This window comes from Camelina sativa, chromosome 4 (assembly GCF_000633955.1).
Source record: "Camelina sativa cultivar DH55 chromosome 4, Cs, whole genome shotgun sequence".
Lineage (NCBI taxonomy): Eukaryota > Viridiplantae > Streptophyta > Magnoliopsida > Brassicales > Brassicaceae > Camelina > Camelina sativa.
The window spans coordinates 11048248-11063259 of NC_025688.1; the positions used below are offsets into that span (position 1 = coordinate 11048248).

Sequence of the window (15012 nt, forward strand, 5' to 3'; positions counted from 1 at the left end):
TGAACTCCCGGTAACAATAAGATCATCAACATAGACAAGGACATGAATGCAACGATCATCGGCAGCAAATGTGAACAAAGAGTAGTCCTTTAAACTCTGAGTAAAACCATAGTCCTTAAGAGCAGTAGAAAGCTTCGCAAACCAACAACGAGGCGCCTGTTTTAGACCGTAAAGAGACTTGTGTAGACGACAGACTTGGGTTTTATCAGCAGTACGGAAACCCGGAGGAGGACGAATGAACACCTCTTCTTCCAAATCACCATGAAAAAAGCATTATGGACATCCATTTGATGCACTTCCCAATCTCGAGAAACCGCAACCTCCAAAAATGACCGCACCATCGTTATCTTACAAACAGGTGCAAAAGTCTCCTTATAATCCAGACCCTCAGTCTGATTATTACCGAGAACAACAAGACGAGCCTTGTAACGCTCAAGCGTTACATCAGATCGGTACTTCAAAGTAAACACCCATTTGCAACTAAGAGCTTTCTTCCCTGGAGGCAAAGTTTCAACCGTCCAAGTACCTTGGTCTTCAAGAGCTATGATTTCTACACGAACTGCTTCACGCCAATTTTCATCGTCGAAAGCCTCAACATATGTGCGAGGAACAACACCAGCAGTTATCGCAGCGAGAAACGCACGATGATGGGCCGAGAACTGAGAACAATCAACATAAGAGTCAATCGGATACCAACTAGATTCAAATAAAACATCCTCATGCTCCAAATGAGTCGTGTTAGTCACATAACCATCAAGATGTTTAGATTTAAACTTTAGACGACATCCTTTTCCCATAGGAACAACATCATCATCATCATCAACAGAAGAGATAATACACTCATAAGTCTCAGCAGAGACATCGGGAGATACAGGTGATACACAGAGTTTTAAACCCTATTTTCCTACTGCAAGTGCACAGCAAAGAAGTAGTACTTAAGGGTCGAATCCCACGAAGACCAAGTTTTACTCTATGGTTCGATTGGTTCAATTTCATGCTAAGACAATTCAAAGTTGGGTTTGTTTGGTAACAGTAACGCGATTAAAACGGTATAAAAAGGCAATAAGCAAAACACTAGATCAGGGGTAATTCTCGGGAAATTCAGAGATAGCAACTAAACAACTATTCAGGGCATAGATTAAGTACCAGTCTAGAACTCAAATATAAATATAAACTGATCCACTGTCGTGGCATCAGTAACTCTATCTGATCGATTCTGTGCGGAAACGCGNTCCCAATCTCGAGAAACCGCAACCTCCAAAAATGACCGCACCATCGTTATCTTACAAACAGGTGCAAAAGTCTCCTTATAATCCAGACCCTCAGTCTGATTATTACCGAGAACAACAAGACGAGCCTTGTAACGCTCAAGCGTTACATCAGATCGGTACTTCAAAGTAAACACCCATTTGCAACTAAGAGCTTTCTTCCCTGGAGGCAAAGTTTCAACCGTCCAAGTACCTTGGTCTTCAAGAGCTATGATTTCTACACGAACTGCTTCACGCCAATTTTCATCGTCGAAAGCCTCAACATATGTGCGAGGAACAACACCAGCAGTTATCGCAGCGAGAAACGCACGATGATGGGCCGAGAACTGAGAACAATCAACATAAGAGTCAATCGGATACCAACTAGATTCAAATAAAACATCCTCATGCTCCAAATGAGTCGTGTTAGTCACATAACCATCAAGATGTTTAGATTTAAACTTTAGACGACATCCTTTTCCCATAGGAACAACATCATCATCATCATCAACAGAAGAGATAATACACTCATAAGTCTCAGCAGAGACATCGGGAGATACAGGTGATACACAGAGTTTTAAACCCTATTTTCCTACTGCAAGTGCACAGCAAAGAAGTAGTACTTAAGGGTCGAATCCCACGAAGACCAAGTTTTACTCTATGGTTCGATTGGTTCAATTTCATGCTAAGACAATTCAAAGTTGGGTTTGTTTGGTAACAGTAACGCGATTAAAACGGTATAAAAAGGCAATAAGCAAAACACTAGATCAGGGGTAATTCTCGGGAATTTCAGAGATAGCAACTAAACAACTATTCAGGGCATAGATTAAGTACCAGTCTAGAACTCAAACATAAATATAAACTGATCCACTGTCGTGGTATCAATAACTCTATCTGATCGATTCTGTGCGGAAACGCGGAGCACGTGCTCAGACATCCGGAGCACATGCTCGGCGGTCCATAAACCCTAAACTGTCGTTTGAGCCCAGAATCGCAGACAAGCATTAAAGAACAGGAATGATAAGTTCACAAATCACCTACACATCAACTTTCGCAGGTCTAGGATAATTTGCCCACTAATGTCTTTTCTAGCAACCTATTACACTTTTGATGAATAGATAAACCTAGAATCATAGATTGGGTGATCAAATCAACCTAAGCATTAAGTCTAACAATAGTGAAGACAATCGATTATATAAAGCCCTATTTGTGTTCTGTTGCTAACCCATGAAACCCCTTTTGAAACCCCTAATCTAGCAAAGAAAACTACTCAGACATAGAGAAATGAATCATAGCAAAAGATGAGAAATTCAATGACATAAAAATAAAAAGGGTTCAGAGAATGCTTCACAAGGTAGCCGCTCTTCTTCCTCTCACAAAAACGTCGCTCAAAAACCTCAAGAAAAGAGTATATTTTCTCTCTTAAAAATCCTAGGTTAAATAGCATACAAGTAGAGAAAAATAAGGAAAGAATCCAAATTCAAATCTCCCTATAAAAAAAAACGATCTCCTCCCTCTTTCTCTCACAAAGGATCGCCTAACATAAGGGGAATTAGGCAGGGAATCGGCGCCTAGATGCTTGCCACGTGTCGTCATGAAACCGTAGAGTTGGGAGCATGTGCTCGGAAATCGGGAGCATGTGCTCCTGGGTCTAAAATCAGCTTTTCTGCTCCAATTCAACTCCTCTTTGCTCCGATTGCTCCTGCTGTTCCAATCCTTGCTTTTAGCTTCCTAGCCTCTTATTATAACCTGAAAAGGACTCAAACAACTACAAAACTATCAAATAAACGGGGTCAAAGTGAGTCAAAACCGTAACATATCAACAGGGCATATAGAAGAAAGAGATACCTCACTCTCCGGTGAAGACAACGTAGGACTCACAGGAGGAGATGCCGGAGAAGAGACATCCGGTATAGTAGGACACACATGAGGAGATGCCGGAGAAGAGTTATCTGGTATAGTAGGATCAGTTGTGATCCCCGAGACCTCAACACGAGGACTATCAGCAAGCGCAACTGCAGTAGGCAGAGTCGGAACCAAAACCGGCGCCAAAAAATCATCATCATCATCTGGTATATGAGGACAAGGAGTCAATGTAGTCAAGGGAATAGGAGACTCCAAAGAAACCTCAGCAAAAGGATATTCATTCTCAAGAAACACAACATCACGAGATGTAGAAATCGCACCACTCTCAAGATCATATATCTTCCAACCCTTCTTCCCGTAAGGGTAACCAAGAAAAACAGAACGATTGCTCCGAGACGCAAACTTATCGCCGCCATGACGTTGATTATGAGCATAGCATAAGCAACAAAACACTCGTAAATGATTCATAGGCGGTGGTATGTTGTAGAGCATCTCGAAAGGAGTCTTACCTTGTAAAACCACTGTAGGCGTTCAATTAATTAAATAACCTGCCGTAAGAACACAATAGCTCCAAAACTCCACCGGAAGGTGAGCTTAAAACTGCAAAGCCCGTGCAACATTAAGTATATGTCGATGCTTCCGTTCGACTCTCCCGTTCTGTTGCGGAGTACCAACACAAGAAGTCTCGTGAATTATGCCTCTCTCGCGGAAAAAACCACCGAGACTCAGAAACTCGGATCCATTATCACTTCTAATAGTTTTTACTTGCTTGGTGAACTGCCGTTCAACCATAGAAATGTAATCCCGCAAAGTAGAAGCAGTATGAGACTTGTTTGGCAACAAATAAAGCCACACAGCACAAGAATAATCATCAACAATGGTGAGAAAAAATCGAGATCCACAGATTGCCATTGTCCGATACGGACCCCATAAATCACAATGAACTAGATCAAAAACCGCAAAAGTTTTATTAGTGCTCAAAGGAAAAGAGTCTCATGTTTGCTTGGAACGAATACAAACGTCACATGTTTTGGAATCAAAAACATTACTACTACTACTAGAATCAGAAAACTGCATCAGCTCCATGGTCATGGACGAGGGGTGTCCCAAACGACGGTGCCATACGTCCTTAGGTTGCTGATCCAAAGCTCGTGTCACCGCTGTAGAAGCCATCCCTCGGTAAAAATACAGACCATTGTCTTTTTTCACCCGCTCCAATCACCGTCTGTGTGATGCGGTCCTGAACAACACAAATCTTATCAGATATTTGAAAGATACAGCTCCTATCTCTAGTTAACTGAGAAACCGATATAAGATGACAGTGCAACCCATCAACAAAAAACACATTCAGTAACCGAAGATGAGACCCAAGAGAAACCGTCCCCTGCTTAGTCGAAAAAGTGAACCGACCATCCAGCAATTTTATGAACAAGGTGCCATATCACAAACATCCAAGAGAAAATCAAGAATACCCGTCATGTGATTCGATGCACCGGTGTCAATGATCCAAGATTCAATGAAAAACTTACCCGAAAGGTGATCATTAGTACTAGCTTTCCTTGTATTCAGCATATCCTTTAGCTTTTTCCACTCTTGATCACTCAAACCACTAAACCCCACATGATCTGCCTCCGTGATCGATGTAGAGCCCACAAACACCGGTGATGAAGTCTCGACATGATGGACTTGTGGCGTCTCAACACGCTTTGGAGGAATAGTTGCCACCCGACGATCGACAGCGAAAGTGCCAGAACCACCTTGCGGAGTAGTGGGCAGTTTAGAACGTGGTCGATCGCCCCACCACCATGGATAACCGATCTTGCGAAAACAATGATCAGCTAAATGTCCTTTCCGCCCACAGCTCGTACACAACGCAAACGGATCACGCAATTGTGATGACATAGCCATACGAGGAGCACTTTGAACAGCGAAACTAGCTCCTTCATTCCGTACTTCCAACAATCAACTAGCACACTTAGATTCCTAATCTTGCGAGACAACCTGATATGCCTCATCAACCGACGGAAGAGGATCACAGGAAAGAGGAGAAGACTTTACAGCCCCAAACAGAGTTTCATCGAGCCCCATCAAAAATTGATGCAGCTTATCTTCTTCCCGTTCTTTCGCAATTTCTTCAACCGTCTTGGCACGTTGAAAATCAGCAAGACTTGTCCATAGCTTCGACAACTTCCCATAATATGCCTCAACAGCCGATCCTTATTGCTGACAATTTGCCAACTCAGTCTTAATACGTTGTACTGTCTGTCCATTCTTCACAGAAAACCGCTTTTGTATTTGAGACCATAGGTCATGAGCGATTTCATGATGAGAAAAAGAGCTGCTCAAATCCGGTGCTACTGTGAGTATGATCCAAGAGACCACCATGGCATTATTTGCCACCAGTCTTCAAGATCATCGGAATCATCATTAGGTTGAGGGATCGTACCATCCACAAAACAAAATTTCTTTCTTGCCCGTAAAGCAAGTCAAAGGTTCATTGCCCACTCATCATAGTTAGGGCCACGAAGTTGTGGTTGTGAAATCACAGACCCGGGATTATCTCCAGCAGAGAGATCAAACGGATCAATCCGACGCCGTGCCGACTCAACCTATGTCTTGGATCCGGAAGACAGAGAAGAACTCATCTTAGAAATAGAGTCTTCCTCTGACATGATTTTAGGATATGTATACCGACAGAATGATCAAGTATACTAAGGTCAAGGAGAAGAGAAAATAAAACAAAGAATTTAAGCTTTAACAAGTATGGGTATAGAGGATCGAAGAACCTAAAATTTTAGGTTTAGCTCTGATACCATGTCAAAAATCTTATTCGGTATAAAAGTTTTCTTATTTCTTAAGTTGCGTAGGCAATGCCTTATATACAAGTACAATATTTAACCTAATACCAAAATATGGAAATAACCCAAATATACAACATTTATATGTTAATTACACAGATGAGCCCTGGCTAATAATACAAATGTTGAGATAATGCTTGATATATCATGGTTTTTAGGTGTTTTTAGCCATGATATAAGTCTTATTTATAGAGTCTTTTTGGTATTTTTAGAGTTTTTTGAGTCTTTATAGGATTTAGCATGAATGGGAGCATAATGGAGTTAAATAGGAAGATTTGGAGCTTAATCAAGCATTGAGGCTGAGCTACGAAGTTGAGAGACGAATTCAGAAGTATGCATCGATTGATGCAACTGATGGCATCGATAGACACAGAGCCACAAGCCGATTCAGAAGTTTTCTCACAAATTCTAGAAGATTTACAAAAATTGCCCAAGCTTTCCTTATTTGCAATTAAGAACCCATTCGTGTAAATTAGTATATATATGATTTTTATGGTCATTGTTTAGACCTAAGTTATTTTCTGCAACCTTTTTGATAGAGAGATATTGAGAGCTTTTGGGAGAGAGATCTGAACTCATTCGAGAGAAGAATTCCTGAACTCTTTCTTTTACTTTTGATATCTATTGCTTATTATTCAGAAAATATGTTTTGTTCTTCATTAAATATGTCTGAGTAGTTTGCTTGTTAGGTTCAGGGTTTTTACCAGAGATTTTATGATTTATTAGATCTGTTATTTTTAGGGTTCATTATCTTCTGTGATCTTCATCTTAGGTTGTTCTTCATATTAATTCTTGACTGAACACCTAGAATTAATAACCTAGGAAAATAAATTGATATAAGAGGATAATTGATTTTCCTGATTAAACCTTTTGATGAGCAAAATTATTTCCTGCAAAGAGATTTGATTTAATAATTTTGTGAACAATCTAAACTTGAAATTAAAGCTGATTTATTACCTTGAACTTTACAAAGAGATTTGGATTTTCGGGTTTTAAAGATAATATTTGCAGTGAGAACTGATTTATTTTACATAATAGTTTAGAGTTCTAGATCTGATTTTTAATTGCTTGAACCCTATTAAATTATTGATTTAATATTCTGTAATTTCCTAAGAAATTCCCTAGGCCTAGCTTTTTAATTTCCTGAATTTACAACACTTTTTAGTTCTGTTTCTGCATTGTTTTTAATTTAATATTTTGATATAGCATAATTAAAAGATTAATAAGTCTACTGTGTGATCTAGAGTCTCTGTGGATTCCACCCATAGAGTATTACAACCGCAAGGCTGTTGGTACCATTAGGGTATTACAATTTGAGTATATCAAATTTTGGCACCGTTGCCGGGAGCTCTTTTGATTCACCATTAGATTAAAGTCTTTGATTTTGTCTAAATTTTTCTTTTCTTATTTTACTCACACGCTTTTGTTTCTTTTCTCTTGTGTGTTTCAGGTACATGCCTAAGCCTATCACCAAAAAAAATCCTACTGGTCCATTTGTTAAGCTTACAAACCAAGAGTTAGGACAACTAGAGCGTGAAAACACAAAACCAGCCAAGTCAGTGAAGATGGTCAAAACACTCATATTGAGACCTGATGAGGCTGGAGTTTTGAGGGATCAAGAGGGTCATGTGTACAACGAGCAAGGCCAGAAACTTGATGTTGAAGGACGAGTTATTCAGGAAGAACTCGTCATGGTCGATGAGAATGTACGTTGCGTCGAGCGACGCAATGATGACATCGATCAACACAACCAAGAAAGCGTTGACCGACGCAACGTTGGCGTCGATCGACACAATGCCAGAGCCGTGGAAGGTCACAATCAGGCTAGACGGGATAACAATGGAGAGCTTGTCAAGACTCTTGCGGGCTTCAACAGACCAGACTTGTTCTATGAGAACCGCTCCGCAATTGTCCCTCCTCTATTCCCCAGGAATGATTTTGAGTTGAAGCCTGCCTACTTTGCTCTTGTTCGACAAAGGTCATTCCAGAATTTGCCCCATGAGAAGCCTCTAGACCATATTGAGCATTTTGAGGATATAATCACAAGCATAAAGGCTAATGGAGTCACATAGTACTATCTCTTCTGCAAGCTTTTCCCCTACTCTCTTGTTGGGAAAGCGTCTCATTGAATAAGACAACTCATACCAGGATCTCTGAAGACCTGGAATGACATCAAAGTGGCATTATTGAACTACTTCTATGATGATGCGATGTCTGATGAACTGAGGATTAAGCTCTCCACCTTTAGACAAGGACCTGCTGAATCTTACAAAGCTGCTTGGGTGAGGTTCAAAGCATACCAGAGAGATTGTCCGCATCATGGGTTCTCAGAGGTGCAATTGATTAGTATTTTCTTCAATGGTATTGATTGGAAGTATCAGATGGCTTTAGATGCTGTTAGTGATGGGAATTTCAAGACAAGGTATCCAGATGAAGCTGAACAATTGATTGAAAGGCTATCATCAAGCAACAACACTAAGAATGCAGATCTAGAGCGGAAAAGAGCACATGAAGGCAATGGTTCAAAACAGTTTGCTGCGGTGAATGCTAAGTTGGATACAGTGCACAATCTTCTTGTGGGAAAGAAGTCTGTCCATTTTGATGAAGATGTTGAGACTTTTGAGCCAAAGCCAGAGATTATAGAAGAAGATGTCCACTATGTGTATGGAGCTGGGTATCAGGCACAAAAATTTGGCAATCAGCAAGGCAACAAGCTTTATAGTGGGAACTCCTCAGGCTACACTCCTAAGCCGGATTACCAGGAGCAACAACATAACAAAGATTTCACTAGGAACTATGGTTCTTCTTCTTACCAACCCCTCCCTCCACCCAATTCAGAGAGCAAGATGGAATCAATGATTGGACAGATTTTGGAAGGTCAATAGAAGTTAACAGTAGACTTCAATGGGAAGATTGATTGTGTATACACTGAGCTGACTGGGAAGCTTGATGCATTAAACACTCATGTTAAGAAGCTGGAGAATCAAGTGATTCAGACTGCTATGTCTATTAAAAGACAAGAGGAATTTCTGTCTAGAAGAACAGAGACGGATCCAAGGCATGCTTGCAATGCAATTCTGGTGAAGGAAGGAGACAAAGATACGAAAGTAGAACCAGCATCGATCGACGCCATCACAATGCATCGACCGATGCAGTCACCATCCATCGAGGAAAACTCCAGAACGAGAGAATCGATCGACGCCCCCCCCACAAACAGCTCTGGTTTCTCTTCACGTTCCACCATCTGATTCAGAGCAAGCTTATAAGCCTAAGGTCCCTTTTCCTAAGCCTAGGGGATCCAAACATGAGATTGAAGAAGCTAGATGCAAGGCTATGATGGAAAAGGTGATGATAGAGATGCCTTTGATTGATGCAGTTAAGTTTTCTCCTAGTATTAAGCGGTATGTGAAGCGGATGGTCACCAATAGTTTGAGTCCTGAGGAAGGAGCACTGCTTACAAAGGATGTCAGCTTAATTCTGTTGAAGCAGCCTCCACAGAGGAAGAAGGATAAGAAGCAGGAGTTGGTTGTCTCAGAGGAAGTAAGTGCAGCGATTCAGAGTAGGATTGCAGAGAAGTTACCAGATCCTGGAAGCTTTGTACTTGATTGTTCTATCTCTGCAGAACGGTTTGCTCACTCTCTTTGCGATCTTGGTTCTATTATCAACTTGATGTCACATTTTGTTGTTGTGAGACTTGGGATGACAGATTTCAAACCAACTAAGATCTCTCTTATCTTAGCTGATCGGTCCAGAAGGATTCCTGAAGGTGTCTTAGAGGATATTCCAATCAAGATTGGAGATTGCATGATTCCCACTGACTTTGTGGTGCTGGAATATGACAAAGAGCCTAGTGATCCTCTCATCTTAGGACGCTCTTTCTTGGCTACAGCTGGTGCCATCATAGATGTGAAGAAGGGACACATAGCCTTGAATGTAGAAGATTTGGTCATGAACTTTGAGATGGACAAGCTGAGAAGGATTCCTACTATTGATGGTCAGACATTTTCTGTGGAGGTTGTTTCTGATGACAATCCGATCATAGAGCTTCATGGAGACATTACTGCTGGGTATCTCAAAGAGTTGGAGCCTGTTGAGGAAGTGAGTAAGCAAGCTGTTAAGCTTGAGGATTGGAGTGGAGATCATCTAATCAGTACTAGAGACCATGATGAGGTTCTGATCCATGACGAGTTGCTGATAGATGATGTTTTTGTAATGGAAACACGGATTGCTGAGGAAAGTTACAGAATCTTTGAAGAAACACGAGTTGCAGGCCCAGCATCGATCGATGCAGCTGTTGTATCGATCGACACACCTCCACGAGTCGACCTGGACTTGTCTAAAACCAAAGATACTCGAGTTGATTCTTAAGCTGCAAGTCCTAGACCAGTTGTAAAGCTGAAATCTCACCATTCCAAAGTCCAGAATCCACAGGTAAGGCCAAGGTATGCATCTCCTTCTCCTAAACTTTCTCCTAACATTAATAAGAATTTCAAAGGTACAAAAACTGTTTTGCAGTTAACCAAGCCACGAGATTATCGTAGAGCGCTTGTTTCTTCTGTTCATGATTTTGCAGGACATAAAAGAAAGCCAACCATACCTCAGTCCCGCCCTGATCCGGTTCCTCATGTACCTACTGCCTACACACCCCCTTGGATGAAGAGGACATTCTCTCGGAAGCATTCATTGCCATGTTCCGACCCACCGGATGCCTGAGATCCGACAGAGTCAAGCTAATGACTAAAAACAAGCGCTTAGTGGGAGGCAACCCACTCTTAGGTTTTTGTTTTCCACTTAAGTTGAGTCATTTTTATTCTTGCTTTGAGTCAATTTGAATTTGTATTGAATTATAAACTTTTATCTATCATGTTGCGTTTAATCTTGTGTTTGACTGATTCTTAGCAGTGCTAACATCCAAGGAACAAGAAAAACACAAATTAATCGCAGCTGACTCAGGAGTAATGTTCGAACTCTCTGCAGTGCATCAACCGACACACCATCAGCATCGGTTGACACAGAACATCCGGTTTGGTAAGACAATTTTGTTCACAATTTCAATACTTATTCGTTTTGTTTATTTTTCTTCACCAATCTCTTACTTGATAGCACTGGGGACAGTGTTGTTTAAGTCTGGGGGAGGCAGTTACTAACTACGTTTTTGTTTTTGAAAAAAAAAAAAAATTGTTTTATTGACTCAAAATTTTTGTTGGGAACTATGCTTTTTCTTTTTAGTATACTGTCTTGGTTGATTAATGCTGCAGATTGAATCCACAATCCGACTAATGAAAAATCCAATGGCTGACCAGTAAATAAGAGATATCCAAATTTCCAACATAATCCATAAAAGCCTGAGGTAACTTCTGTACTTTTCTTTTTACCTCATCAAGGAGATTGATGTTCATAGAGCTTGACTCCTTGTTCATACCTGACAAGTAAGATTTCAAAAGAAAATGGTACTCCTCTCCCTTATTCTAGTTATAAAAAATCCCCGAGAGCTTTGTTTAAAAAAAAAAATAAGTGAATAAAAGATGAAATGATTTTGATCAGTTTAGAGAGGTAGGTAAATTACTTGTGACCTCATTATTCTACTCTTGAGTCAAATGATCACACAAATCTTGGAAGCGAGGGGTAGGTAAATTACCGATGACCCCATTATTCGCCTACAACTTTGAGAAATAAAAAAAGAAAGATAGTAAAAAAAACAATAAAGCAAAGCTCATAGGAAGATAAAAATAGAATAAGTTTGGGGGAGAGAAAGAGTACCACATGTTGTACAAGTTATATCTTGCTTGTTATGGTTTAGTTTGGGAATGAGTCTAGAAGGTTCTTGACATTGATCAAATTGATGAGACCCACCAATGAAGGCTTAATGGAGGAAGTAGTGAAATTTGGTTTGAATTTGGGATGCTATGAATGTCAACAGAGAAGTACATGGTGGTTCGGTTTGGATTTATCTGCTAAGATATTGATTATTGTTTGGATGATAATGGCAATTACTTTAAAAAGAAAAGGAGTTTCTGCGTTTTCAAACCTCTTTCACAGGTATAAGTTTATGTTTTGCTTGAGGGCAAGCAAAGGCTAAGTCTGGTGGGGGAGTTGATATATCATGGTTTTTAGATGTTTTTAGCCATGATATAAGTCTTATTTATAGAGTCTTTTTGGTATTTTTAGAGTCTTTTGAGTCTTTATAGGATTTATCATAGATGAGAGCATAATGGAGTTAAATAGGAAGATTTGGAGCTTAATCAAGCATTGAGGCTGAGCTACGAAGTTGAGAGACGAATTCAGAAGTATGCATCGATCGATGCAACTGATGGTATCGATCGACACAGAGCCACAAGCCAATTCAGAAGTTTTCTCACAAATTCTAGAAGATTTACAAAAATTGTCCAAGCTTTCCTTATTTGCAATTAAGACCCCATTCGTGTAAATTAGTATATATAGGATTTTTATGGTCATTGTTTAGACCTAAGTTATTTTCTGCAACCTTTTTGATAGAGAGATATTGAGAGCTTTTGGGAGAGAGATCTGAACTCCTTCAAGAGAAGAATTCCTGAACTCTTTCTTTTACTTTTGATATCTATTGCTTATTATTAAGAAAAGATGTTTTGTTCTTCATTAAATATGTCTGAGTAGTTTGCTTGTTAGGTTCAAGGTTTTTCACAGAGATTTTATGATTTATTAGATCTGTTATTTTTAGGGTTCATTATCTTCTGTGATCTTCATCTTAGGTTGTTCTTCATATTAATTCTTGATTGATCACCTAGAATTAATAACCTAGGAAAATAAATTGATATAAGAGTATAATTGATTTTCCTGATTAAACCTTTTGATGAGCAAAATTATTTCCTGCAAAGAGATTTGATTTAATAATTTTGTGAACAATCTAAACTTGAAATTAAAGCTGATTTATTACCTAGAACTTTACAAAGAGATTTGGATTTTCGGGTTTTAAAGATAATATTTGCAGTGAGAACTGATTTATTTTACATAATAGTTTAGAGTTCTAAATCTGATTTTTAATTGCTTGAACCCTATTAAATTATTGATTTAATATTCTGTAATTTCCTAAGAAATTCCCTAGGCCTAGTTTTTAATTTCTTGAATTGACAACATTTTTTAATTCTGTTTCTGCATTGTTTTTAATTTAATATTTTGATTTAGCATAATTAAAAGATTAATAAGTCTACTGTGTGATCTAGAGTCTCTGTGGATTCGACCCATAGAGTATTACAACCGCAAGGCTGTTAGTACCATTAGGGTATTACAATTTGAGTATAGCAAATTTTGGCGCCGTTGTCGGGGGCTCTTTTGATTCACCATTAGATTAAAGTCTTTGATTTTGTCTAAATTTTTCTTTTCTTATTTTACTCACACGCTTTTGTTTCTTTTCTCTTGTGTGTTTCAGGTACATGCCTAAGCCTATCACCAAAAAAAATCCTACTGGTCCATTTGTTAAGCTTACAAACCAAGAGTTAGGACAACTAGAGCGTGAAAACACAAAACCAGCCAAGTCAGTGAAGATGGTCAAAACACTCATATTGAGACCTGATGAGGCTGGAGTTTTGAGGGATCAAGAGGGTCATGTGTACAACGAGCAAGGCCAGAAACTTGATGTTGAAGGACGAGTTATTCAGGAAGAACTCGTCATGGTCGATGAGAATGTACGTTGCGTCGAGCGACGCAATGATGACATCGATCAACACAACCAAGAAAGCGTTGACCGACGCAACGTTGGCGTCGATCGACACAATGCCAGAGCCGTGGAAGGTCACAATCAGGCTAGACGGGATAACAATGGAGAGCTTGTCAAGACTCTTGCGGGCTTCAACAGACCAGACTTGTTCTATGAGAACCGCTCCGCAATTGTCCCTCCTCTATTCCCCAGGAATGATTTTGAGTTGAAGCCTGCCTACTTTGCTCTTGTTCGACAAAGGTCATTCCAGAATTTGCCCCATGAGAAGCCTCTAGACCATATTGAGCATTTTGAGGATATAATCACAAGCATAAAGGCTAATGGAGTCACATAGTACTATCTCTTCTGCAAGCTTTTCCCCTACTCTCTTGTTGGGAAAGCGTCTCATTGAATAAGACAACTCATACCAGGATCTCTGAAGACCTGGAATGACATCAAAGTGGCATTATTGAACTACTTCTATGATGATGCGATGTCTGATGAACTGAGGATTAAGCTCTCCACCTTTAGACAAGGACCTGCTGAATCTTACAAAGCTGCTTGGGTGAGGTTCAAAGCATACCAGAGAGATTGTCCGCATCATGGGTTCTCAGAGGTGCAATTGATTAGTATTTTCTTCAATGGTATTGATTGGAAGTATCAGATGGCTTTAGATGCTGTTAGTGATGGAAATACAATGTAAAATGCTTTGCTAGGTTATTAATTATTTTTTTTTGCATAAAATATAAAATTTATTCGAAAAAGTAAAACGTTTTTAGAACGAATGCTAGCTTATTAATTATCATTATTCACCCATCTTTGTTGGTAGTGTTTTATAAATGTTGAGCTAATGCTCATTATAAATCAACTTAAAAGAAGTGGTACATAATGTCACATATCAAATAAGTTGCTTAATTTATTCATATGAGAGAAATTACAAATAAAATACCAGTAAATGTACAACAGCAAACAAACGAAAAGATTATTATGGACCATGATGACCTTAACATTGGTATTATTTTTGCGAATGGTTTGACGAATTTAATGAGATAAAATTCCATATCCCTCCACAAGACTAAATGATACAAAGCCAAAAAAACAATATATAACCCATGCAGCGAAATATTTAGGGAAACGCTATTAATTCGTTTGCAAGTAACAACATATATATAGTAACATACCTATTCTTCTTCTTACTTCATTCTTTCTAATTTGCGTTATCGGCTTCTTTCTTGTTCTCTTTGCTGTACTCTTCCAATTCATTAAGCCAGAGATCCGCAAACTCGCAATCCTTGCAAGCATCGAACCAAGGCCCTCCCCGAGTGTAATGCACCGCCTTAGGCTGCGTGGTTGGATCGTTCTCGACAAC

The 15012-nt window shown here is 39.4% G+C and overlaps 1 protein-coding gene across 1 annotated transcript in view; it reads right to left on the reverse strand.

Moving 5' to 3' along the window:
* LOC104780247 (protein CDI-like) overlaps positions 14562-15012 on the reverse strand; it is a 5715-nt gene continuing 5264 nt past the window's right edge. Inside the window, exon 3 of the mRNA XM_019244295.1 lies at positions 14562-14916. Within this exon, the coding sequence (XP_019099840.1) occupies positions 14851-14916 (66 nt within the window). The 3' untranslated portion in view covers positions 14562-14850. The remainder of the gene's footprint in view (positions 14917-15012) is intronic.